Here is a 27341-nt window from a genome sequence, read left to right as displayed (position 1 = left end):
GAGATAGGGCCGGGGCCAAGCACGTCCACGCAGCCACAGGTGGACAGTGATGAGGGTAATGAGTCTTGGCTGGATCCACGCCAGCGTCGCAGAGATAAGCGCACGCAACAGAAGAAAAGCCGTGCCCGAGATTAGGCTGAGTCACTGGACCAGGATATAAAAGGGAGCGTGGTGGCCAGTCAAACCTTGTGACGAACAAAGCTGAAAGCTTCCACGCCATTCTGCATTGCTGGACTTTTGCTATAGACTTTGCTGGATTATCTCTGGACTTGATTGACTCCGTAATTATTGAGCTGTTTCTTTTGATGTACCAGGAGTGGAGAGAAGTTATCTCTCCTCTTCGTAAATAATAAACTCTTGGCAGGCAGCCACTAGGTTGTTGCCAAGTTCCGTTATCATCAGGAAAAGGATTTTGCCGGCTGGTTTGGTCTTTAACTCTTGAACGTCTGTTGGTGTGTGTGCGTGGGGTTGGGGACAGAACAGTAGGACAGTTCATTTAGTGACTGTTTGAAGTTACAACGACAGAAAATAAAAGAGACTTACGACTGTTTTTCACACTTATGACCGTTCCAGTATCCCCGTAATCAAAATTGAGACACTTGGCAACTGACCCTTATTTATGATGATCGCACTTTCCTGGGGATCACATGATCCCTTTTGCGACCATTTGACAAGCAAAGTCAAGGAGCAAGCCAGATTCACTTAACAACCATCTGAGTCATTTCACAACTGCACTGATTCACTTAACAACTATGTCACGAGAGGTCATAAAATGGGGCAAAACACATTTAACGTATGTCTCAATTAGCAACATAAATATTGGGCTCAATTGTGGTTATAAGTCGAGGATTACCTGTATTGATTTAGAAAATGTCCCTCGGACTAAATTTTAGCCCAAAATTTTGTAATTTTCGTAATTTTAACTTACGAACGCAACTGAGTCCAAAATTTCCATCGCTAAGCAAGACAGTTGGTAAATGAGTTTTACCCTGTTTTACGACATTTCTTGCCGCATTTGTTAAGTGAATCACTAAAGTTGTTAAATTAGTTATACAGTTGTTAAGTGAATCTGGCTTCCCCATCAACTTTGCTCATCGGAAGGTCGCAAAAAGGGATCACATGATCCCCATGGGAAACTGCAACCGTCATAAATATGAGTCAGATGCCAAATGTCTGAATTTTGATCACATGACCACGTGGGATGCTGCAACTGTCGTAAGAGTGAAAAACAGTCATAAGTCACTTTTTTCAAGTAACTTCAGACGGTCACTAAATGAATAAATGGTCATAAGTCGAGAACTGCCTGTCTTTCTTTGACCTCTGCCCCCTGGCTAGCCTCTCGCCCTCCTCCTGGGTGGAAGACCCCAGACTCAGCTTACGGATGCATTTGGGCAGCCGGTCACTCCACTTGGGACCGCCGGCCGACCGATCGTGACAGACGATTTCCCCGGTGCCGGCCAGGAGGTAGCCTTTGTCGCAGAGGAACTGGATGGCGGAGCCCACCGGGAATTTGTTGGCGGAGACCACGCGACGGCTGTGCTCCACGTCTCCGGGGTCTGGACAAGCGGTCACTAAGAGAGACAAAGAGGGAACTGGTAGGCGGGCAGGGGGAGACACACACCCCCCGGGGCAGAGGGGGAAGCTGTTGCCTTATTGGGAGGGGTCTGCGCTAAGAAGGCTCTGGAAGGGCTACGCAGACCCCCCCCATCTTTTAGAAGCAGTCCTCGATTTACGCCCATAATCCATTTATGACCTGGAATTATTTTATATATATGTGTGTGTATACTCTCACATATACAAATGCACACATATATATACCGGTACGTACGTACACACACACACACACACACACACACACACAAAATAGAGCTGGAAGGGACCAGGGAGGTCTTCTAGTCCAGCCCCCTGCTCAAACAGGATAACCTATTCTATTTCAGATATATAGCTATATCTATACACACACACACACACACACACACACACACACACACACACACACACACACACAGGTAGTCCTCAGCTTATGACACTATTGAGTGCAAAAATTCTGTTGCTAAGTGAGACAGTTGTTAAATGCCCCATACAACCTTTCTTGAAACAGTTGTTAAGTGAATCCCTGCTGTTGTTAAGTTAGGACCATAGTCGTTAAGTGAATCTGGCTTCCCCATGGACGGTCAGACGGTCGCAAAAAGGAGATCACGTGACCTCGGGACACTGCAACCGTCATAAAGACAAGTCAGTTGCCCAGCACCTGGATTTTGCTCCTCTGACCACAGGGAGGCTGTAACAGTCGTAAGTGTGAACAAGGATCCTAAGTCACTTTCTTCAGTGCCGTCACTAAAGAAATCGTTGTAAATCAAGGATCCCTTATCCTTAAAGCAGAGGTCTTTAAACTTGGCAGCTTTAAGACTTGTGGACTTCAACTCCCAGAATTCTCCAGCCAGCTCTGCTGGCTGGAGAATTCTGGGAGTTGAAGTCCACAAGTCTTAAAGCTGCCAAGTTTAAAGACCTCTGATTTAAAGCGTCAGGATAAAACGAAGCAAGAAAAAGTGAATGTGTACAGACAACAATAACGGAGCCTGCCCGTCATGGACATGCCTTGTGACGGTCATAAAATGGGATTTGATAATATTTTTGGCAGCGGTCAGTCATTAAGCAGAACGCTGTTTTCCCATCGCCTCCTTTGGATATGCCAGACTTAACAACGATCCCCTCATCAGCCAGTAGGGGGAGCTCTTAACACGCCCAACATCAAGTCAAAAGTGGTTTTACAAGCACAATGGAGGAGCTTTACGGAAATGTCCCCCCCACCCAGATGGACCGGCTATTGGAGACCCCCCCAGAATCCTTCTGCCATTGGGATCCCCCCTCCTTCCTTCTAAGTCAGGAAGATTCTCCTGGGGAAGACTCTAAATCGGGCATGCAGAGTTCCTCCTCCCTCCTCCTCCTCCTCCTCCCCCCCTCCTAGCCCCAGACCTTCCCCCCCCTTACCTCTCTGGCAGGAGGGCAGGTCCCCACTCCACACCAAATCCCAGTGGCACATCAGGAGCTCGGTGCCCACCAACTCGTAGCCGGGGTAGCAGTGATAGGTAACCACTGCCCCGTGGATCAGCTCCGGGTGCGAGGTCGTCTTCCAGCCGTTGGGAATTTCTGGCAGCTCCGGACAGGTGTCGTTGCGGGGAACCTCTGCCAGGGAAGAAGACCGAAAGGGAGGCTGGTGAGAGGTCCTTTGGCATCCGATTTTGGACTGGGGGGACGGGGACGGGGGACGAGAGCCCCTTTTAACCCAGCCCTGCCCCCAATGGGAAGCTCCCTCTCCTTGCTGCCTCAACTGGGTTTCCAAAGATATCCAGGTAGTCCTCGGCTTACGACAACAGTTGTGCCCAAAATCTCCGTTGCTAAGCGGGGCAGTTGTTAAGTGAGTTGAGCCCCACATTATTTATTTATTTATTTATTTAATTTTTATTTTTTTTAATTTGTTTTATATGCCGCCCTTCTCCCAAAGGACTCAGGGCGGCGAACACAAGTTAAGAAACAAGTACAATAAAATCATAATTTAATCCAAATTTAATCCAATTTAATTATGATGTTTCTTGCCACAGTGGTTAAGTCAGGGACACGGTTGTTAAATGGATCTGGCTTCCTCATTGACTTCGCTGGCCAGGAGGTCAATGGGGAAGACAGATTCACTTAATAACCGTGTTCCTAAGTTAACAACCAGTGATTCACTTAACAACTGAGGCAAGAACGGTTGTAAAGCGACCTTTTACTAATTTATTTCGGCTCCATTGTGGTCGTAAGTCAAGGACTACCTGTAATTTCAATGTGCCCCTCCCTCCCCCCGCATGTTGGTGTCAGCGTTCCAGCGCTGACATATGAAAGGAGAGGAGAAGCTTGAACTTTTGCCTACTTAATTCCTTTGAAGATTCTGTTTCCTCTGAGATGGGAGGAGGGGGGGACATTCCTGTGATCTGACGGAGATGGGATGAGGAGAGTGGCTTGGAAGATAGCCAATGAGACGCAGAGAATTGGGGATCGGAAAGGGAAGGCTTGGGGGGCAGAGGTCAGTGCTGACCGCGAAAGAGCCAGGGACAGATCACTATGCTCCATAAAGAGAAAATTTCCTCAAAGATCGGCAGTTTGGAAAGTCATTTATTTTGTGATAGCATCGAAACCTGACAGTTGGAAGCTGAGCTACGAAGGCTGTTCGGAGGGTCTCCAGGGAAGGCAGCTGCTCCGCTTACCGGCGAAATGGATGATGAAACCGTGCCGGTAACCCACGGAGCTGCTCCCGGGATCCGACTGGAACTGGACGGTGACGTCAGCCATGGAGGTGAAGAGCTGGAAATGCCGGTGGGAGCCAGAATACTGGCCCAGGATGCGGGCCGTCAGGTCGTCCCCGTCGTAGAAGGTCAGCGTGTCCCCTTTGCCAAGGCGCAACCTTTAAGGACAAGCGGGGGGGAGGGGGAAATCCGGGAGGGGGGAGGAAAGGAGGCTGCCTCAACAAGGGGGCCCTTAGACACGTTGGTAGCAAATTGCGAGGAAGAAAATCCAATAATTTGCTTATAAATTGGATTTTATTCTGTATTTTTCTCAGCCTGGATCCCCATTCCCCCCCACCCACTACTAGTACTGATGATGTTACCTAATTGGGTCATGAAACGTCTGCAAGGAAACAACCCAGCTCAGAGAGCACCAAGGACCCCACAGTTCAACCCCGAGCTACAAATATCCTATTAATAAGACTCTTTATCAGCTGGTCCCAGATTTCCCTCTTTCGTGGCATCCACAAAGGGAGGGAAATCTGTCAAAGAAAGCAGAAGGTGTCGTGACCTGGGCTTCCTGAGTCAGTAAAACACACGAGTAGTCCCAAAAACCTCTTTTATTGCAACAGCTGTGAATTACGTTCATTCACAGCTGAGTCCCAATTAGTTGCAAAAAGTTCTTTGGGATAATCACCAACTTTTATCTCCCTTGACACTCTGTCAAAGACCTACCTGGCAAAGCCACACGGAGTCCAGAAACAAACAAAGATGCCGACCGGGAACAGAATTAACAACGTTGCTTTCCTGCAAAGGGCCCACGTGCCTTTGCTCCTCTTTTAAGCCTTATGGGAGGGGCCAATCATCTCCAGGCCTTACTCCTGAGTCGTCCCTTTTGTTTTAACTGTTTGTGCCTTCTGGCAGCTCTGCGCATGCGCGCACTAGGAACAGGCTCCTCCTGTTCCTCTGCCTCTCCGATGTCCAACTCTGGAGGCTCCGGAGTCCACGCATCACTCCCCGATGGCCCTGGCCCCATCTCTGCCTCCGACGCAGAGCCCTCGTCCGAGCCTTCCCCGGACTCCAGGACTGGCCCATGTTCCTCCCCAGCCTCCTCACTGTCCGACTCCGCTGCCAGTTCCGCGGGCTGCTGGCGGACCACAACAGAAGGAAGGAAAGGGGGGGGGGAATTCTTTCCATGAAGGACGGCTGAATCTGTCTGTCTCCATTCCTCTCAATGTCTCCTTTCAACCCAACATTGTCAAGTTGCCTTTTCTCACGTTATCTCGTTTTCCCCCCCCCAAAGAAAGCAAATTGAGTTTGTCATCTGGGTTGGGGTGTTGCCATGTGTGGTGGGCCTAGCTAGGCCGCACCAGGTGCCAAACATGCGTGTATTTCTGACCCACGTTGGCGTAAACAACCTTCACTTCTCCAAGCTGTTTCCAGCCTCCGGAGGGGTGGGGAAGGCCATTTTCACCCTCCCCAGACTCAAAGAAAGTCCCTGGAGCCTGGGGAGGGCAAAAAAATGGGCCTACTGGGCTCACTGGTAACCTTTTTGTCATCGCGCACCAAAAGCGTGGGGGGGGGGTGTCGCATGCATATGCGCGGGGGGCACTGAATTATGGGTGTGGGCATGCATGCGCATGACACACACACCCCACGCTCCCCGCCCGCTTTTGGCATGCAACGGCAAAAAGGTTAGCCTTCACTGCACTAGACCATTTCAGACAAATAGTTCTCCAATCTCTTCTTAAAAACCTCCAGTGTTGAAGCACCCACAACTTCTGGAGCAGGGGTGAAATGCTCCCAGTTCGGACTGGATCACCCGATCCGGTAGCGATGGTGGCGGGTGGTTCGGAGAACCGGTAGCAAAAATCCCTGCCCCCCCCTCCCCCTGCCCAGCTGAGCCGCACAATCATCAGAGGCTTTTTTTGGTTTACTTTTAAAAGCATTTTTTCTACAACCTCTTCAGCTGAAAAAATGCTTTTAAAAGTAAAAAAAAAAGCCTCTGATGATTGCGTGGCTCAGCTGGGATCCTCAAAGGCTTTTCAAAGAAAAAAACCCTTTTTTTCTTTTAAATGCCTCTGACGATCCCAGCTGAGTTGCCTGATCGGCAGAGGCTTTTTTTTCTTTTAAATGCCTCTGACGATGCAAGCTGAGTTGCCTGATCATTAGAGGCATTTAAAAGAAAAAAAGCCTCTGCCGATCAGGCAACTCAGCTGGGATCGTCAGAGGCATTTAAAAGAAAAAAAGGGTTTTTCTCTCCTTGATTAGTTTCCGTCCGTTGCTTCTTGTCCTGCCTTCTGTTTTTTTGGACAACAATTTGACCCCCCAACTCTTTGTGGCAGCCCCTCAACTATTGGAAGATGCTCTCCTGTCTCCCCTTCTCTTCTCTTCACTAGACTAGACAGGTCCAGTTTCTGCAACCGTCCATCGTATCTTTTAGCCTCCAGTCCCGGCATCATCAAAGAACAGAATAGCAAAGAAATCTTCTAGTCCCGTGATGGGGAACCTATGGCACGCGTGCCCAAAGTGGCACACGGAGCCATGTCGCCTGGCACACGCAGCGTCCCCTGTTCCTCTTCCATGTTTCCGGCACATATGCGCACACGATGATCAGCTGCCTTTGTGTTGGCATCAGTGCCGGAAACCGGAAGGGCTGGTCTTCCATTCTCCAGCCTGAGCGTGTGGGCTTGGTCAGACGATCGCCACGTGTGCATGTACCGCGAGTACGTTCTCTGGCGCGTGCACGCCCCTGGGCAACTCCTATTCCTGGTCTCGGCCCAGATGAGCGCACATGGGGCAGCCCAGCTTCTAGAGCAGTGTTTCTCAACCTTGGTAGCTTGAAGATGGGTGGACTTCAACTCCCAGAATCCCCCAGCCAGCGCTGCTGGCTGGGGGATTCTGGGAGTTGAAGTCCACCCATCTTCAAGCTTCCAAGGTTGAGAAACACTGTTCTAGAGGCAAGTTGCCCTTCCCTCATCCCTCCCTTCTTTTCTCCTCCTCCCCATCTTTCCTTCCTTCCTTCCTTCCTTCCTTCCTTCCTTCCTTCCTTCCTTCCTTCCTTCCTTCCTTCCTTTCCTTCCTTTCCCCTCCCTCTCCTTCCTTCCTTCCTTCCCAAGCAATAGTGCTTTGACTTATATACCGCTTCACAGTTTTTTACAGCCCCCTCTAAGCGGTTTACAGAGCCAGCCTATTGACCCCCCCCTCCCCGCACCTGGGTCCTCATTTTCCCGACCTCGGAAGGACAGAAGGCTGAGTCAAACTCAAGCTGGTCAGGATTGAACTGTTGGCAGTTGGCAGAGTCAGCGTGAAATGCTGCATTGTAACAGCTGTGCCACTACAGCTTCCTTCCTTCTCATTTCCCCGCTTTCCTCATTCCTTCTTTCTTTCCTTCCCCTCATTTTCCCTTCCTTCCTTCCTTCCTTCCTTCCTTCCTTCCTTCCTTCCTTCCTTCCTTCCTTCCTTCTTCCCTTTCCCTTCCTTCCCTCCTCCCTCCCTTCTCTCTACTTATATACTTCCCCTCCCTCCTTCCTTCTTCCTTCTCTTACCTACCTACCTACCTTCCCACCTTCTTCCCCCTTTCCTTCCTCTCTTCCTTCCTTCCATCCTTCCTTCCCATCTTCCTTCCTCCTTCCCTTCCCCTTCCTTCCTTCCTTCCTCCCCTTCCTCTTCCTTCCTTCCCTTCCCTTCCCTTCCCTCCCTTCTCTCTACTTACATACTCCCCCCTCCCTCCTTCCTTCCCTCCTCCTCTTCCTTCTCTTACCTACCTACCTACCTTCCTTCCTTCCTCCCTCCCTCCCTTCCTTCCTTCCTACCTTCCTTCCTTCTCTTACCTACCTACCTACCTTCCTTCTTTCCTTCTTCCCATCTTCCTTCCTCCTTTCCTTCCTTCCTTCCTACCTTCCTTCCTTCTCTTACCTACCTACCTTCCTTCCTTCCTTCTCTTACCTACCTACCTACCTTCCTTCTTTCCTTCTTCCCATCTTCCTTCCTCCTTTCCTTCCTTCCTTCCTTCCTACCTTCCTTCCTTCTCTTACCTACCTACCTTCCTTCTTTCCTTCTTCCCATCTTCCTTCCTCCTTTCCTTCCTTCCTTCCTTCCTTTCCCCTCCCTCCTCTTCCTTCTCTTACCTACCTACCTACCTTCCTTCCTTCCCATCTTCCTTCCTTCCTACCTTCCTTCTTTCCTTCTTCCCATCTTCCTTCCTCCTTTCCTTCCTTCCTTCCTTCCTACCTTCCTTCCTTCTCTTACCTACCTTCCTTCCTTCCTTCTCTTACCTACCTACCTACCTTCTTTCCTTCTTCCCATCTTCCTTCCTCCTTTCCTTCCTTCCTTCCCTCCCTCCTTCCTTCCCTTCCTTCCTTCCTTCCTCCCCTTCCCTTCCCTCCCTTCTCTGTACTTATATACTTCCCTCCTCCCTCCTTCCTTCCCTCCCTCCTCTTCCTTCTCTTACCTACCTACCTACCTTCCTTCCTTCCCATCTTCCTTCCTTCCTTCCTTCCTTCCTACCTACCTTCCTTCCTTCCTTCTCTTACCTAACTACCTACCTTCCTTCTTTCTTTCTTCCCATCTTCCTCCCTTCCTTTCCTTCCTTCCTTCCTCCCCTTCCCCTTCCTTCCTTCCCTTCCCTTCCCCCCTTCTCTCTTATATACTTCCCCCCACCCTCCTTCCTTCCCTCCTCTTCCTTCTCTTACCTACCTACCTTCCTTCCTTCCCATCTTCCTTCCTTCCCATCTTCCTTCCTCCTTCCTTCCTTCCTTCCTTCCTTCCTTCCTTCCTTCCTTCCTTCCCAAACAATAGTGCTTAGACTTATACCCCACTTCACAGTGCTCTACAGCCCTCTCAGAGCGGTTGACAGAGTCAGCCTCTTGCCCCCAACAACCTGGGTCCTCATTTTACCCACCTCAGAAAGACGGAAGGCTAAATCGACCTTAAGCCAGTGAGGATCGAACTGCTGGCAGCGGGCAGTGAGTTAACCTGCAATGCTGCCTTCTAACCACTGCGCCACCATGATTTAAAAACTGGCTTGCTTAGCAATGGAAATTCTGGGCTCGACGGCAGTCGTAAACCCAGGACTACTTGTTCGTGGGGGCCCTGGGTTGCAATTCTGTTGGTTGGCCTGCCTTCAGGAGAGCTGGGCCTGGGTGCGAAAGAGGGGAAGAGAGAAGCAGTCCACTCACACACGTATGTCCAACATGATGCGCTTGTCCTCTTCCACATGGACGCCCCAGATGCAATCCTGCCCCTTTCCGTACGGTTCGGGCCAGTTGGGGGACAAAACCACTCCGGATGCATCCGTGATCTCCCCGCTGCACACCGCTGTTGGGGGACACACGTGAGAAAAAGGTCATGCGTGGGCATTGCCAATGCTGGGTTTTTAGATCCTTGTCTGACTTTCTTCCGGTAGTTTTTTATTTTAAAATTCAGTGCAAGCGAACTCCGAACGGTCACTCAATGGAACGGTCATAAGTCGAGGACTGCCTCAGGTAGAGAAACGTTTTTCTACATAAGGCAGTCCTCGACTTATGACCGTTCCAGAGTCACCGTTCGGAGTTACAACAGCACTGGAAAAAATGACTTAGGGCCATTTTTCACACTTACGACGGTTGCAGAATCTCCATAGTCACGTGATAAAAATTCAGGCGCTTGGCAACTATATTTATATTTAATTTTATTTCTATACCGCCCTTCTCCTTCGGGACTCAGGGCGGTGTACAGCCGAGATAAAACATTGCATATAAAATTTAAAAACAGTTTAAAAAACAATTAGATAATTTCAGCCCAAGATTTAAAAACAACCCAATTAAAACCGAATTCAATTAAAACTGAGAGGATGGGATCAAGCCAGCCCGGCTGACTCATACTTATGACAGTTGGAGTGTCCCAGGGTCACATGATCCCCTTTTGCGACCGTCTGTCAAACGAAGTCAATGGCGAAGTCAGATTCACTTAACAACCGTGCAACTAACTTAACCACTGCAATGATTCACTTAACAACTGGGGCGAGAAAGGTCTTAAAACGGGGCAAAACTCTCTGAACAAATGTCTCACTTAGCAACATAAATTTTGGGGCTCATTTGTGGTCGTAAGCCGAGGATCACCTGTACTACATTACATTGTACGTACAGGGTACACATAGTCCTTGATTTATGACTGTTATTGAGGTTGGCATTATGGTCGTAAGTTGTGCTGATCATTCAGCGTGTCATTAAGCGACCGACCTGATTTTATGGCCTTGTTTTGTGGCGGTTGTGAAGCCAACACCGGGATTGTTTAACAGATCCCTCGGTTGTTAAACGAACCCATTGTCTACAATGGGTGTTGTGGGTTTTTTGCTGTAAATTGGAACTAAACTCTGGTTTCTCGTGAAAAACATGGTAAATCGTGGTGATGTGATCGATGTAAATGTGGGCTGGTCGACGAGCACCCCAAAAGTGACCAGGTGACTATGGGGGAGAGGGTCATAACTTTGGGGGGTTTGTCATATCATTGAACGGTCGCTAAGTGACCGGTCATAAGTTGGACGCCCTGCATATGTGACATCTCGCTTGATGGCTTAGCAACCAAAATTCGGGCCCCAGCTCTGATCATAAGTCAAGGACTTTTTGAAGCACCTGTTAATAAACACAGGTAATCCTCAACTTACGACCATCATTGAGCCCAAAACTGATGTTGCTAAGTGAGACATTTGTTAAGTGAGGTTTGCCTGTGTTACAAGCTTTCTTGCCACAGTTGTTAAGTGAATAATTGCAGTTGTTACACTAGTAACTCGGTTGTTAAGTGAATCTGGCTTCCCTGTTGACTTTGCTCATCAGAAGGTCACAAAAGGGCTTCGTGAGACCCTGGAACTTTGCAACCCGTCATAAATACAAGTCAGTTAGTTGACAAGCGTCTGAATTTTGATCACATGGCCATGGGGCTGATGCACGGACATACATGTAAAAATGGTCATAAGTCACTTTTTTCAGGGATGTAACTTTGAATGGTCACTAAATGAACTGTTGTAAGTCGAGGACTACCTGTAGGTAAAAATAATTTCATTTAAAAGCGATTTATTGCGTTTTTTTCTTCTCCAGGAGTTTGGCAGAAATCTGGGGGCAGAGTTAAAAGAGGCATCAGCCTAGAATTCCTGCGTAGTCACAATCAGGCTCTCTCTTGAGTGCTGTGGATCCTCATATAACTCCTAGCGGATGCCGAGAGGATTCCTGAACGGAGGCTTTGAGCAATAAATCAGTTTAATTGGAGCTTCAGGTGTGGACCTGGTCTTTCGTGCCAGGAAGGGAGGGAGGAAATGGAGGGAGGAAAAATAGAAAAAAGAGGAAGAAAGGAAGGCGGGAAGGAAGGAAAGAAGGAATGATGAAAAGGGAGGGAGGGAGAGAAGGAAGGGAAGGACTCACTTTCCGCCGTGCCCCCAAAACATTTTTATTCCAGCAGGCTGGACTGGCTTAACTCTCCCTTTTAATTTGCTTGTAAGTTTTATACAAATTGGGTGTTTTTAAATTCGTTTTTTGGGCCAAAATTATTTAATGTACTTTTAATTGGTTTTTAACTTTTGTATGATGTATTTTTATCGTGTGGCTGTTCACCGCCCTGAGTCCTTCAGGAGTAGGGCGGTATATAAATTGAATAAAATAAAATAAAATAAAATAAAATAATAAAATAAAATAAAATAATAAAATAAAATAAAATAATAAAATAAAATAAAATAAAATAATAATAAAATAATAATAAAATAAAATAAAATAATAAAATAAAATAAAATAAAATAAAATAAAATAAAATAAAGTAAAATAAAGGAAGGAAGGAAGAAGAAGGAAAGAAGTGTTGGAGAAGGAATGACAGAAGCTGGCGGCGGAGTTAAAAGAGGCATCATCCTAGAATCCCTAAGTAGCTGCAAGCGGATTAAATCCAGCCCTGTGAATTCCATTCACCCTTATCCAACCCTTAGAAGGCGCCCACCGTGAATTGAGAAGATTCCTATGCTTAGGCTTTTAGCAATAAATCAGTTTAGTGGAATCTTCACAGGTGGATCTGGTCTTTTGCACCTGACAATACAGCTGGCTGGCTGGCTGGATAGATGGATGGAAGGAAATGGAGAGAGGAAGGGAGGAGGGAAGGAGATAGAGGGAGAAAGAATGAAAAGAAGGAAGGAAGGAAGGAAGGCAGGAAGGAAAGGAGGAAGGAAGATGGGAAGGAAGGAAGAAAATATAGAGGGGAAAGGAGGGAAAAGAATGAAAAGAAGGAAGGCAGGAAGGAAATAGAGAGAGGAAGGGAGGAGGGAAGGAGATAGAGGGAGAAAGAATGAAAAGAAGGAAGGAAGGCAGGCAGGAAGGAAATATAGAGAGGAAGGGAGGAGGGAAGGAGATAGAGGGAGAAAGAATGAAAAGAAGGAAGGAAGGAAGGCAGGAAGGCAATATAGAGAGGAAGGGAGGAGGGAAGGAGATAGAGAGAGAAAGAATGAAAAGAAGGAAGGCAGGAAGGAAATATAGAGAGGAAGGGAGGAGGGAAGGAGATAGAGGGAGAAAGAATGAAAAGAAGGAAGGAAGGAAGGCAGGAAGGAAAGGAGGAAGGAAGATGGGAAGGAAGGAAGAAAATATAGAGGGGAAAGGAGGGAGAAAGAATGAAAAGAAGGAAAGCAGGAAGGCAGGAAGGCAATATAGACAGGAAGGGAGGAGGGAAGGAGATAGAGGGAGAAAGAATGAAAAGAAGGAAGGCAGGAAGGCAGGAAGGCAATATAGAGAGGAAGGGAGGAGGGAAGGAGATAGAGAGAGAAAGAATGAAAAGAAGGAAGGCAGGAAGGAAATATAGAGAGGAAGGGAGGAGGGAAGGAGATAGAGGGAGAAAGAAGGAAAAGAAGGAAGGAAGGAAGGGAAAGAAAAAAAGATTAGTAGGAAAGAAGTGTAAGAGAAGGAGTGGCAAATCCTGGGGGAGAGGGGGGTGGAGTCAAAAGAGGCACCAGCCTAGAATCCTTATGTAGCCACAAGGGAACCAATTCTTGTCATTTCCACCAGCCGTCCCTCCTTCCCCATCTCTCACCTCGGCAGGCCGGCTCCGTCTCGTTCCACTGGGGGTTGGAGGGATCCACGCACTCGATGATGACCGAGCCTTGCTCCAGGGTGTAGCCGGGCTCACAGGTGAACTCCACGGTGGTGCCCACTTTGTAGCTCCCGTTGCTGGAGGTGAAGTTCCCGTACTTGACGAAGGGCTCGTAGCAGTGACCGGGCCGGAAAGCTGCAAAGGGCAGAGCAGGGAGAAGGAGGGCTTGGTCTCCTTCTTTTAGCAGGGCTGGCCCCGGCTGGTTGCCGGACTACAGTTCCCATCAGCCTCAGCCACCACAGTTGAAGCTGGGAAGGGTAACAGGTTCAAGAGAAGGGACCTTGGAAGTCTTCTAGTCCAGAGGTCTCCAACCTTGGCAACTTAAAGACTTGTGGACTTCAACTCCCAGAATTCCTCAGCCAGCTCTCCAACCTTGGCAACTTTAAGACTTGTGGACTTCAACTCCCAGAATTCCTCAGCCAGCAAAGCTGGCTGAGGAATTCTGGGAGTTGAAGTCCACAAGTCTTAAAGTTGCCAAGGTTGGAGATCCCTGTTTTAGTCCAACCCGCTGCAATTGTCATCCAAGGGGGGGCCTTGGGGAAGACACCTGGGGGGGATCCCAGCTCTTCTTGGCCACTTACCTTCATAGCGCAAGGCCACCCCGGCAGCCACGCCGCCACTATCTGTGGAAAACTCGACGAAGAAGCCACGGCTGGTGCTGGCCAACCCCTCGATGGGCAGATACTCGACCTCGTACGAGTCGTACACCGGGGGCGCCTCGATGTTGTTGCCGTTACGGATGATCAGCCTGCAACGAAGAGGGAGGGGCAGATTTCCTTCCTGAGGGTCTCAAGGATTCCAAGCAGGGGTGAATGCTCCCGGTTCGGACCGGCTCGGGCGAGTAGTGATGGCGGCGGGCAGTTCGGAGAACCGGTAGCAAAAATCCCTGCCCCTGCCCTCTATGCCCAGCTGAGCCGTGCGATCATCAGAGCCTTTTTTCCCCTTTAAATGGCTCTGACGAACCAAGCTCTGACGATCCCAGCTGCGTTGCCTGCTAACTAGCAAAAATCCCCCCCCCAAACTTCCAGCTTGCTTACCTTAGCTGCTGGTTGCAATGCCTGCCTTGCTTCGCTTGCTGTAATACCTGCAATCCATTGCATCAGCAAGCAACTGAATCTCTCTGCCTGCAATCAAGCTCATCGGTGAGCAGCTCTATCTGCCTGCCTGCCTTCCTGCCTGCCTTGTGCCTTCTTATTGCAGGGGTCTCGAACCTTGGCAACTTTAAGACTTGTGGACTTCAACTCCCAGCAAAGCTGTCTGAGGAATTCTGGGAGTTGAAGTCCACAAGTCTTAAAGTTGCCAAGGTTGGAGACCCCTGTTCTATTGGGTAAGTTTTTTTCCCCTTTGGGAGCTTTAAAAAATAGTTAATTGGGGTTTTTTTTTAGTTGTTCTTTTTTTTAGACCTAGCCATTTAAAGTTTAGGAAGTTTTAAATTTAGCTGCTTTTATATAAAAATAAAAATAAATAAAAATAAAATAATATTTGTGCAGCTTTCTGAGATTTAGTGTGTTTCTGTAATGTTTCACTCTAACTACACAAACACACAAAATCTCACAAAGCTGTATGTGGAATTTTGTGTGTGTAAAGTGTGAAAGTTGGTTTTTTGGGCTTTTTGTGGCTGTGTGAGGTTCCTGCTTGTTGCAGGGGCCATTTTGGGTCTAGCACAGCTGCTTTTACATTGTGGGTGAGCCAGTTGTGTTGTGTTGTGTTTTGTAGGTTAAAAAAGGGCAAAGAAGTCACATTGACTTGGCCACACCCACCCAGTCACCTTACCACCAAGCTCCGCCCATAATTAAGCCATGCCCACAGAACTGGTAGCAAAAAAAAATTAGATTTCACCCCTGATTCCAAGATTTGGGGCAGCCGACAGGGTCCAAAATGGGGCCCACAGCCGTGCAATTTGCCCCTCGCTTACGTGTGTTGCAATGCGTTAAAAAACCCCAGTTTGATTACAGGTAGTCCTCGACTTACGACCGCAATTGAGGCCGAACTTTCCATGCTAAGCATGACAGCTGCAGTTTTGCCCCGTTTTACGACCTTTCTCGCCACAGTAGTCGGGTCAATCCCTGCCATTGTTCAGTGAGTCACACAGTCGTTAAGTGAATCGGGTTTCCCCGTTGACTTTTCTTGCCAGAAGGGGATGACACAATCCTGGGACGCTGCAACCGTCATAAATATGAGCCAGTTGCCAAGCAGACGAATTCTGATCACGTAACGATGGGGATGTTGCAATAGTTGTAAGTGTGAAAAGCGGCCGTAAATCATTTTTTAAGTGCCTTTTTCGATTCAAATAGTCACTAAATGAATGGTTGTAAATCAAGGACTATCTGTACATGGCAGTGGAGAGCATCTTCATTGTTTTACCCACCCCTCCGTGGATGCCCCAATGAGGTGCTGAGATGATTAATCTGATTAGGATGAAAGCTGTCTCAGGGGGAGGGGCAGCTCTTGACCAGTCACCCTCCATGTTGTAGACTGGCAATGCCATTGCCCTAAAACAGGTTTCTTGACCTTGGCAGCTTTAAGAGGGGTGGGCTTCCACTCCCAGAATCCCCCAGCCAGCCTGCTTTAAGAGGGGTGGACTCCAACTCCCAGAATCCCCTAGCCAGCCATGCTTTAAGAGGGGTGGGCTTCCACTCCCAGAATCCCCTAGCCAGCCATGCTTTAAGAGGGGAGGACTTCCACTCCCAGAATCCCCTAGCCAGCCATGCTTTAAGAGGGGAGGACTTCCACTCCCAGAATCCCCCAGCCAGCATCCTTTAAGAGGGGAGGACTTCCACTCCCAGAATCCCCCAGCCAGCCATGCATTAAGAGGAATGGACTCCAACTCCCAGAATCCCCAGCCAGCATGCTTTAAGAGGGGAGGACTTCCACTCCCAGAATCCCCTAGCCAGCCATGCTTTAAGAGGGGAGGACTTCCACTCCCAGAATTCCCCAGCCAGCATCCTTTAAGAGGGGAGGACTTCCACTCCCAGAATTCCCCAGCCAGCCATGCATTAAGAGGGGAGGACTTCCACTCCCAGAATCCCCAGCCAGCATGCTTTAAGAGGGGAGGACTTCCACTCCCAGAATCCCCAGCCAGCATCCTTTAAGAGGGGAGGACTTCCACTCCCAGAATCCCCAGCCAGCATGCTTTAAGAGGGGAGGACTTCCACTCCCAGAATCCCCTAGCCAGCCATGCTTTAAGAGGGGAGGACTTCCACTCCCAGAATCCCCCAGCCAGCCATGCATTAAGAGGAATGGACTCCAACTCCCAGAATCCCCAGCCAGCCATGCTTTAAGAGGGGAGGACTTCCACTCCCAGAATTCCCCAGTCAGCAAGGTGCACTCTGTTTCACCTTAATCTACCTCAAGGGGCTGTGGTGAGAAAGCAGCCAAGGTCCTAGTAAACCACCAGTCTAAACAGAACCCCTCTGCAGCCCCCCCATCGTTTGCCCTCCCATCCTCCGAGGGCTCACCTGTCGTCGTCCTCTGCCAAGGAGACTTTCTCGAAATGCAGGTGCAGCCGCTGCCCGGGGGGCGCCTCCAGCACCCAGTGGCAAGTGAGGTTGTTGCTGTAGTTGGCCGGGAAGCCTGGCGACACGATGCGTCCGGTGGTGGCATTCTGGATCACGCCTCCGCATGCCGCTGCAAGAAGAGCATGGAATGGGCAATATCAGACTGCCCCAGAACCTGAACTCCTCCTTGGCTCCATTTGTTGAGAAGATATAATTTTATTAGAGATAAAATATATTGCAGGAGAGCAAAACCAGAACTGAGACTCGCGCGGCAAAATCCCTAAGTTCTACTTTTCCACCCTCTAACTGTCCCTCGCTGCCCACCCCACTGTAACCAATCAAGCATGCAAAATGTTTTCATAATGGTCACTCTGAGCACTGCCTGGTATGCAGCTCCCTTCTTTTTCCAGCTGGGTGACCTTGAGGCAGAGTCTCGAGGTAGTACAGTCTCTACTTTCGATTCCCCAAGCATCACCTTCCTCATCCCCCGTCCCCACAATTCATGGCACTCTGTCATTGTGTAACAGCGAAGCACAGCAAGTGTAAGGTGACAGCTGACAGGCAACGCGAGTTGGGGTCCAGGTCTGGCATGGGACACCCCCTCCCCTGCTCTGCTGCCCCATCTCTGGCTGACTCACCAATGCAGGTGGGCTCCTGGCTGCTCCAGAAGGGATGGGTGGCATTGAGGCATGCCAGGCAGGGCTTCCCCACCAACTGGTACCCGACGACGCAGGAGAAGCACGCTTGGCCCCCCGGGTGAGTGCTGGTCACAGAGACGTCGCCGTACGCGGGCCGCACAGGGAAGACACAGCTGAGCAAGTACGCTGGACACAGAGGAGAGACATGGACAGTAGTTTAATGGAGGCATCCCCAATCCCCAGTCTGTGGATCAGCACTGGGCCGCGATGTGCCAGAACCCGGTCCACGCAAACAAGCAAAGTCCCATCTGCGGGATTCAGGCAGCACGCGAAACTACGCTCCCTCCAGTCCGTGGAAAAACCTCTATCCACGGAACTGGTCCCTGGTGCCTGAAAAGTTGGGGGCTGTTCATTTAGTGCAATGCACTTACCTTCGCTACCGGTTCGGGAATGTGACTGTGCGCGCCTCTTCTGTGCATGCGCAGAGGGTCAAAAATGGGACATAATGACGTCCCAGTGGATGGATGGAGCCTCCTGCCAGTGGTGCTACCGGTTCGCGTGAGCCGGACAGATCCGGCCGGATTTCATTGCTGGTGAAGGGGTATCAAACTAAATTTCATTGAGGACCACATCAGGGCTGTGGTTGACTTCAGGGGTGGGGGGGTGAGTGGGCGTAGCCAACTAGGTGGGTGTGGCCAACTGGGTGGGCGTGGCCAGCTTGATGCCACTCCCCAGTGTTTCCTCTTCGCATTGGGAAGACTGGGCCGAAGCAATGCAGGACGGCCCCTTACATTTTCTAGGACTGGCCCGTGGGCCAGATCCAACCGCATCGCGGGGTGGATCTGGCCCGCAGGCCTTGTGTTTGACACCTCTGGTTTAGTGTCAGTCCTGAGCACTAAAGTCCATGGCTAAAACAACCTCCCTGCCCATCATCCTGGGCAAGTGCGCTCTTCGCCATCCCTTGTTCTCTGTTGCGTCAGAGGTAGGCATCTATTCCAGGACTGTCTGCTCTACCCAAGTTGCAGAGGCCAAGGCTTGAACCCCAGTGCCTCCTGCCTGCAAATGCGATACTGGTAGTCCTCAACTTACGACCAGTATCGAGCCCCAAATTTCCATTGCTAAGTGAGAGAGTTGCTCTGCCCCATTTTACAAACAGTTGTTAAGCGAACCTGGCTTCTGCCATTGGCTTTGCTTGTCGGAAGGTCGCAAAAGGGGATCACATGACACACACACACCTCCGGGACACTGCGGCAGTCATAAATACGAGTCTGTTGCCAAGCGTCTGAATTTTGATCGTGTAAGTGTGAAAAAAAGATTATAAGTTGCTTTTTCGTTCCCCTGGTAACTTTGATTGGTCACTAAACGAATTGTTATAAATCAAGGACTACCTGTAACTCCTCACAGAGGCTTTCCCTTTGCAGTTGCTGCCTGTCGAGAGACTCACCTGCCACCTGCTGCCATGGAGTGACTTCCTGCAATTTTCCCATCTGAAACTATAATCCCAGATTCTATAATTTTTTCCCCGGCTTTTCAAGGGCTCGTTGCCTTAACAACCATGGCAGCCCCTCGGATTCTGCCTTGAGATAGATTCACAGAGCTGGAAGGGACATTGGAGGTCATCTAGTCCAACGCCCCACCCAGTAGGAGACCCTACAACATTTCGGTCCAGTCTCTTCTTGGAAGCCTCCAGGGATGAAGCTCCTACAACCTCTGAAGGCAACTTCTCTGTTCCATGGGTTGATTGTTCTCACTGTCAGAAAAATTCTCCTTATTTCCAAGTTGAATCTCTCCTTGTTCAGTTTCCATCCATTATTCCTTGTCTTGCTTTCAGGTGCCTTGGAAAATAGCCTGACCCCCTTCCTCCTCTCTGGGGCAGCCCCTCAAATATTGGAAGATGCTCTCCTGTCTCCCCTGGTCCTTCTCTTCACTGGACTAGCCATGTCCAGTTCCTGCAACCATTCATCGTATGTTTTAGTCTCCAGTCCCTTAATTGTCCTTTTTGCTCTTTTCTGCACTTTTTCTAGAGTCTCAATATCCTTTGTTTATAGTGTGGGGACCAAAACTGGATTCAGTACTCTAGGTGTGGCCTTACTAAGGCTTTATAGAGTGGTATTAGTACCTCCCTTGATCTTGATTGTATCCCTCTGTTCATGAAATTTAGGATTGCGTTGGCTTTTTTAGCTAGCTTGTTGATGGCAATCTCTTCACAAAAAGATTTCTGACAAAAAATGCCCCCTGCCTCCCCCCACCCCGAAGCTGGTGGTGTCAGTTGCAGAGAAAAAATACAGGTTACAACAGTCCGCTTAGTGACCATTCGAAGTTAGAACAGCAGTGAAAAAAAAGAGACTTGTGATCATTTCCCACACTTACGACCATTTGCATCATCCCCCAGAATCATGTGATCGAACTTCAGATGCTTGGCAACTGGCTCGTATTTATGACCGTTGCTGTGTCCCAAGCAAGATCAGGCGATCCCCTTTTGCGACTTTCTGACGGGGAAGCCGGATTCACTTAACAACCGGACTATTCAATTCACAACTGCAGTGATTCACTTTACAACCGTGGCACGAAAGGCTGCAAAAGGCGGCAAAACTCACTTTTTAAAAAACGTCTCACTTAGCAACAGAAATTTGGGGCGCAATCATGGTCGTAAGTTGAGGAAAATACCTCTATGTACAAACCTCTCCAAATGGGAGATCCTGCCCCTCTCTCTGTCCCCAACTCAGCCTTATCAGGGAGACCAGACAGGAAACACAATCAGATCAGCTAAATTTCTGTAAAGCTCAGAGGTGGGTTTCACATTTTACCACTGGTTCGCTGCGCACCAAAAATGTGAGCACACACACGCATGTGCCTGCTTCGCTTGCTCGCACCTTCCAGCATATGCACAACCTTCTGTGCATATGCTTTGCTCGCACACGCAACTTGCACGCGTGCACACGGCTTAGGAAGCTAGGGAGGGATTCTTCTGAGCTTCTTTCTTTGCCCTTTATGCAGCTGAGGGCTTGGCTGTCTCTTATCTGTCAGCATCTTTTCATCCTGCCTCCCAAGGTCTTTCTCACATCCCAAGCCAGTGTCTCCTACACTAAGGGTCCCCAAACCCACAGGCTGTGGTCCACTACCAGGCTACAACCCGTTCGGAACTGGGCTGTGGAAGCAGCGGGTGAATGCACGTGTGCGTCCACAGCTCCACTTGTGTGAACGGCGCACCCCCCACTCCCGCCAGGCTGCCAAGCTGGAAAGGTTGGGGACCGCTGCCCTACGCTGCGGACTGGGAAAGATGGGGTTTCTAATGCATCCCGTCCGGTGGACACCAGGTTGGAGATCCTGACCTGGCATAACACGCTTGTCCAATACGAGTAGTAAGATCGTGTGAACCTGACCACTCTCTTTGCAAGCAGGGTGAAGCATGACGACTGTACCTCGGAGGATGGGATGGCAGAGAAACTCTGGCAACGTTATCTGTAGGCAGGTACGGTGACAGCTGTCCTCCCCCCCTCCCTGCCCCCGCTTTGTGCAAATTGTGTTAATTGTTGGGGCCAATTACCTCCTCATTAGACGTTGCTTCTTCGGAGGTGCCCGCTTTAACCTGGCAGCGTCAGCGATTAGCTCCTGCGGCGATTAGCGAGCTTCCAATTAGCTAATTGCTCTACAGCTGCAAGGGAAAATCCTGGCGCTGTGGCACCCCCCTAGAGCTGTTATTGTGGGGTATGTGTGTGTGTGTGTGTGTATGTATGTGGCAACAGAGCATTGGGGACCCTGCCGGTGCATTGAAGCATTTGTGTTGTGGCCTCTCAGCCCGCCGGCCCCTCCAGCAGCCGAATCCGAGGAGGAAGAGGAGGAGGCGTGGGAATCAGGGCCAGCATCAAGGCAACCTGAGAGCTCCAAGGGGGAAGAGGGAGAGGAGCTGGCAGAGAGAGAGAGAGAGGGGCAGAGCCTGGGCCGTCCATCAGCCCTCAGATGGGCAGTCAACAGCCCCCAGGTCTGGAGGTGGCTGATGAGGAAGAGGAGGAACAGCTGGGTCCTGTACTTGATGCATGGATGCGCAGAAGGCAGAGGAGAGGAGAGCAGTGGAAATCTATGGGCTGATCCCTGAGACGGAGGAGCCACCGCTGCTAGCGAAGCCCCACCCCACCTCTGGGGATAAAAGGCAGGGGGCATCTCCATGTTGGACAGATTTATTAGCCTGATGTGATGTGAGACACAGAGAGAAACTTTTTGCCGGAGCTGCTGGCACTCCTAATAAAGGAACAATTGATTTAAACACAGAGGGTTTAGGGACGCCATGGCTCAGTGGCTAAGATACTGAGCTTGTCGATCGAAAGGTCGGCAGTTCAGTGGTTCGAATCCCTAATGCCGCGTAACGGGGTGAGCTCCCGTGACTTGTCCCAGCTTCTGCCAACCTAGCAGTTCGAAAGCACAAAAAAAAGATGCAAGTAGAAAAATAGGGACCACCTTTGGTGGGAAGATAACAGCGTTCTGTGCGCCTTTGGCGTTGAGTCATGCTGGCCACATGACCATGGAGACGTCTTCCGACAGCGCTGGCTCTTTGGCTTTGAAATGGAGATGAGCACCGCCCCCTAGAGTCAGGAACGACCAGCACATATGTGCGAGGGGAACCTTTACCTTTCCCCACCCACTGTACAGCTCAGGGCTCTGCCTTCTTTTATCTGAATGTTCTTTAAAGCTACATTAACAGAGTCTTGGAGGTTTGAAAGGACACAATTCCCATTGTCTCTTTTACAGGTTCCTTTCTCTGCCTGTTATACAGTCAGGGGCTATGCTGTCTCTTATCTGACTGTTCTCTAAAGCGACATTAACAGAGTCTTGCAGGTTTGAATAGAAAAATCTCCCACTGTCTGTTTTACAGTCTGAGAAGTTAGGGAGGGTCCCTCTTGAGTCTCTTTCTCCACCCACTGTACAGCTCAGGGCTATGCCGTCTCTTATCTGACTGTTCTCTAAAGCTACATTAACAGAGTCTTGGAGGTTTGAAAGGACAAAGCTCCCACTGTCTCTTTTACATTCTGAGTTTCCTTTCTCTGCCTGGTATGCAGTTAAGGGCTACACTGTCTCTTATCCGATTGATCCCAAGGCCGCCCCGCTTTGCTCTGTCTCTCACGATCATCCCCATATTCCATTACAGGACAGGAGAAATACTTTTGGTCTTGCAAGATTCATTTCATGAAACCTTACAAAAAAAGATACGAGTTAGTTCTCCTGGGTGTGCTTCTTAGCTGGACTACCTCGCAGGACGAACAGATCCTCTTCTTTTGCGTAAGGTCTCTGCACAGCTCTCCTTACAATAGCAACTACAAGTCCCAAATCCCTCCTTAGTTGTTCTGTCCAAAAATCCTCCGCCTCTCCAGCTTCAATGGGACCCTGTGGGAGTCTTACCTTCAAAGTGGAAGTGGAAGGAGCCCGGATTGGCAGGAGAAGGGCTCTGGAACCTGACCAGCACCTGGTTGGTGGGGCCACGGACCACTTGACCACGCATCAGGAAGGACTCATTGGCCAGGGGAACGGGCTCCAGGCCTCCGAGGGTCTCCACGGTGATTGTCTCGCCTACCCCAAGGCTGATATTCTGCACCTAAAGGGGTGGGGGGGGAGAGAGAAGCATCATGGGACACCTGCTTCCACTTTGGGATTGGCAAGGGGGAAAGCGGTGGGACAGAGCAGGTCCCAGCATGGACTCCGATTCCCCACTTCTGTCCTTGAGAAAATTCTGTACAGTTAGTCCTCGACTTATGGCCAAACCAGATCTAGAAAGATTCTATTCTATTCTATTCTATTCTATTCTATTCTATTCTATTCTATTCTATTCTATTCTATTCTACTCTACTCTACTCTACTCTACTCTACTCTACTCTACTCTACTCTACTCTACTCCACTCCACTCCACTCCACTCCACTCCACTCCACTCCACTCCACTCCACTCCATTCCAATTTCTCTATTCTATTCTATTCTATTCTATTCTATTCTATTCTATTCTATTCTATTCTATTCTATTCTATTCCATTCCATTCCATTCCATTCCAATTTCTCTATTCTATTCTATTCTATTCTATTCTATTCTATTCTATTCTATTCTATGCTATGCTATGCTATGCTATTCCATTCCATTCCATTCCAATTTCTCTATTCTATTCTATTCTATTCTATTCTATTCTATTCTATTCTATTCTATTCTATTCTATTCTATTCTATTCTATTCCATTCCATTCCATTCCATTCCAATTTCTCTATTCTATTCTATTCTATTCCATTCCATTCCATTCCAATTTCTCTATTCTATTCTATTCTATTCTATTCTATTCTATTCTATTCTATTCTATTCTATTCTATTCTATTCTATTCTATTCCATTCCATTCCATTCCAATTTCTCTATTCTATTCTATTCTATTCTATTCTATTCTATTCTATTCTATTCTATGCTATGCTATGCTATGCTATGCTATGCTATGCTATGCTATGCTATTCTATTCTATTCTATTCTATTCTATTCTATTCTATTCTATTCTATTCCATTCCATTCCATTCCATTCCATTCCATTCCAATTTCTCTATTCTATTCTATTCTATTCTATTCTATTCTATTCTATTCTATTCTATTCTATTCTATTCTATTCCAGTCCACTCCATTCCATTAAAATTTCTCTATTCTGTTCTGTTCTGTTCAGTTCCGTTCCGTTCCGTTCCGTTCCGTTCCGTTCCGTTCCGTTCCGTTCCATTCCATTCCATTCCATTCCAATTTCTCTGTCCTGTCCTGTCCTGTCCTGTCCTGTCCTGTCCTGTCCTGTCCTGTCCTGTCCTATCCTATCCTATCCTATTCTATTCTTTTGATTACGTCTAAAACATATGAAGAATAGTTGGAGGAACTGGGAATGTCTAAGGATGGGAGGACTAGGGGGTGACATGATAGCAGTCTTCCAATATTTGAGGGGCTGCCACAGAGAAGAGGGGGTCAACCTACTTTCCAAAGCACCCAAAGGCCAGACAAGAAACAATGGATGGAAATTGATGAAGGAGAGAAGCAACCTGGAATTAAGGAGAAACTTCCTAGCAGTGAGGACAATTAAGCGGTGGAAAGGTTTGGCTTCAGAAGCTGTGGGGGCTCCATCACTGAAGGTTTTTATGAAGAGACAGGACAGCCATTTCTCTGAAATGCTATAGGTTCTCCTGCTTGCGCAGAGGGCTGGACTAGAAGACCTCCAAGGTCCCTTCCAACTCTGTTATTCTATTCTAGTTTTGGGCCACATTTCTCAAACAACAAAAGCAGCTTTCTTACAAAGCAGGAATGGGAGCTGATGCGTTATATCACCTCCTTCTCCCACATTTCTAACTGGCAGAAAGTCCACCGTACCCAACGGGCACATCCTGGATAAATTTAGCAGCTGGCTGGACGTGCCAAAACAGAGGCCAACGAGATGAGCTGGGATTTTGAGCAGAGGATGTACCGTAGGCTTCCAGCATTTCCATTTTCTTCTCAGCAAAAAGACACCGGCTTTATTCATACAAGCTGGGCATAAACCAAGATAGTGACGTGGCTCTAATACTCCCGCTGCCACACAAATGCCATGCCAAGCTCAAGAGAAATCAGTCCTCCACTCCATCCTGTCTGCATCAGACCAAGGCATACAATACAGCTGGTCCTTGACTTATGACCACAAGAGAGCCCAAAACTTCTGTTGCTGAGCAAGAAAGACCTTCATGAATTTTGCCTCATTTTGCAACCTTTCTTGCCACGGTCGTTAAGTGAATCACTGCAGTGGTTAATAAGACAGAAATCCCAGTGACTTTGCTTGTCCGAAGGTCGCAAAAGGGAATCACATGATTCTGGGACATTGCAACTGTCATAAATATGAGTTGGTTGACAAGTGTCTAAATTTTTTATCACGTGACCACGGCAATGCTGTAATGGTCGTAAGTGTGAAGAACGGTCATAAGTCACTTTTTTCAGTGCCTTTGTAACTTTGAACAGTCACTAACTGAATGAATTTAAATCGAGAACTATCTGTTCTAGCTCCAGTTTTGGGCACTGCAGTTTAAGAAGGTAATTGATAAGCTAGAGGGTACTCAGTGGAGAATTTAAGACTTAGAATAACTTTATTGCCCCTGTACACTAATGTACACTAATCAGCATGCATTAAAATGAAATTTTGTTGCATCCAGCTCTCAAAAGCTGGATGCAACCACCTCCAACCACCTTATATACACTACATAAAAATATGACTAAATAAATAAATACAAAATTATGCATATACCCACATATATTATATGACACAGAGAAACAACACAGTCTAGATTGGATGTACATGTACATGGTGAGAGAAATGAATCTTGCGAGTTTACCAGATGGATGGCATAGGAAATAAAGCTGTTCCAGAATCCGGAAATCCTGCTAGAAATATTTTGAAACCTCTTCCCAGAGGGGAGCAGCAGAAAAAGACCGTAAAGTGGGCATGTGGGGTCTCTCACAATGCTTCGAGCTCTAAGCAGGTAGCATTTATAAGCAGTATCCTGAATAATGGGAAGTGAGCTTCCTATAATCTTCTCCACTGTCCTCACCACTCTCTGTAGGGACTTTCTATCTGAACTGCAGCCACCAAACCAAACAGGGATGCAGTTTGTTAAAAACAATCCAAGGAGACTTAGAAGTTGGAGATGTGTGGGCTTCCAGCTCCCAGAATTCCCCAGCCACACACCTCCAAGCTGCCAAGTTTGAGAAACACGACTGTAGGGAGATTTGAGAACTTTCCTGAAGTCTCTCGTACAAATCTCTGCTTGTTTGACAAACTGACTTAGCAATAATATTTTTCAAGGAAGGGAAGGGAAGACACAGGGGATTCGGTGTCCAAAGGAGGAGATTTCCGGGGGCAGCATAAGGAAGAATTCTCTACCACCGAAGCTGCAGCCTCCAACGTCATGGCTTGGAGGACTGGACTTTGAGGCTAGACGGTCATCTATCTGTCTGGAATGATATGGGGATGGGAGGACTAGATGACCTCTAGGGCCGCTCCCAACTCTGATGTTCTACGATTATAAGGGCAAGTAATTTGAGCAGAAGGGACCCCTTTCTGAATGCTCAACTCAACTTCAAATTTGGAGCAGAAAAACCAGACGACCTGACCGGCTAATCCTGGTGGGCTAAAACAGATAGTCCTTGATTTACAAGCATACATTTAGATTGCTTGAAGCTACAATTTATTTATTTATTTTTCTTTTAATGACCCTGTAATCCCTTACATCGGGGTGAAGACGGGGCAACCGAATGGAGCTGAGTATTTACTGGCCGGATGCCCTTCCTGTTGCCAATGCAGAGTTCACAGCAGATAATTATTCATTGTGCCCAGAGAGAGAAATTTCTGCCGCTACCTAGGATTGAACTCACAGCCTCCTGATTGTAAGGCGAGAGCTCCACCTCTAGGCCACTGCACCACTCTGTTTGAAGCTAGAATGGAGCTGAAAAATCGATTTACCACAGATCCTCACACTTACAACCGTTGTAGCGTTTCCCCACAATCACACGATTAAAATTCAAGCACTTGGCAACCAACATTTACTATTCGTGATCTGTCCACCCGGCCTATTCCTCACAAGTCAAAGGGAGAATTCGAATTCAGTTAACGACTGCGCAACTCACTCAAGAACTGCACCAATTCACTTAACCACCATGGCCCAAAAAAACTTCATTAAAAATTGGGTGAGATTTTATTTTCTCCTGCTTGGGCAGGCAGGGGGGTTGGACTAGAAGACCTCCAAGGTCCCTTCCGACTCTTGTGATTCGGAGATTCACTTAACAACTGCTCTGGCCGCAAAGGGAAATTCCCCTCCCAATTGTCGTCGTA

General features: G+C 48.4%; 1 protein-coding gene across 2 annotated transcripts in view; it reads right to left on the bottom strand.

Moving 5' to 3' along the window:
* SEZ6 (seizure related 6 homolog) overlaps positions 1-27341 on the bottom strand; it is a 115581-nt gene that overhangs the window by 6059 nt on the left and 82181 nt on the right. For both annotated transcript variants that reach the window (XM_087890486.1, XM_087890484.1), the window contains exons 4-12: positions 22888-23080; positions 17494-17679; positions 16817-16985; positions 13940-14106; positions 13299-13493; positions 9443-9581; positions 4245-4441; positions 2992-3186; positions 1380-1571 (exon numbers count right to left, since the gene is read on the bottom strand). In XM_087890486.1, the coding sequence (XP_087746612.1) occupies positions 1380-1571; positions 2992-3186; positions 4245-4441; positions 9443-9581; positions 13299-13493; positions 13940-14106; positions 16817-16985; positions 17494-17679; positions 22888-23080 (1633 nt within the window). The remainder of the gene's footprint in view (positions 1-1379; positions 1572-2991; positions 3187-4244; positions 4442-9442; positions 9582-13298; positions 13494-13939; positions 14107-16816; positions 16986-17493; positions 17680-22887; positions 23081-27341) is intronic.

This window comes from Pantherophis guttatus, chromosome 1 (assembly GCF_059756535.1).
Source record: "Pantherophis guttatus breed Tessera chromosome 1, ASM5975653v1, whole genome shotgun sequence".
Taxonomy (NCBI): Eukaryota; Metazoa; Chordata; class Lepidosauria; order Squamata; family Colubridae; genus Pantherophis; species Pantherophis guttatus.
This window is presented reverse-complemented; position numbering and strand designations above follow the sequence as displayed.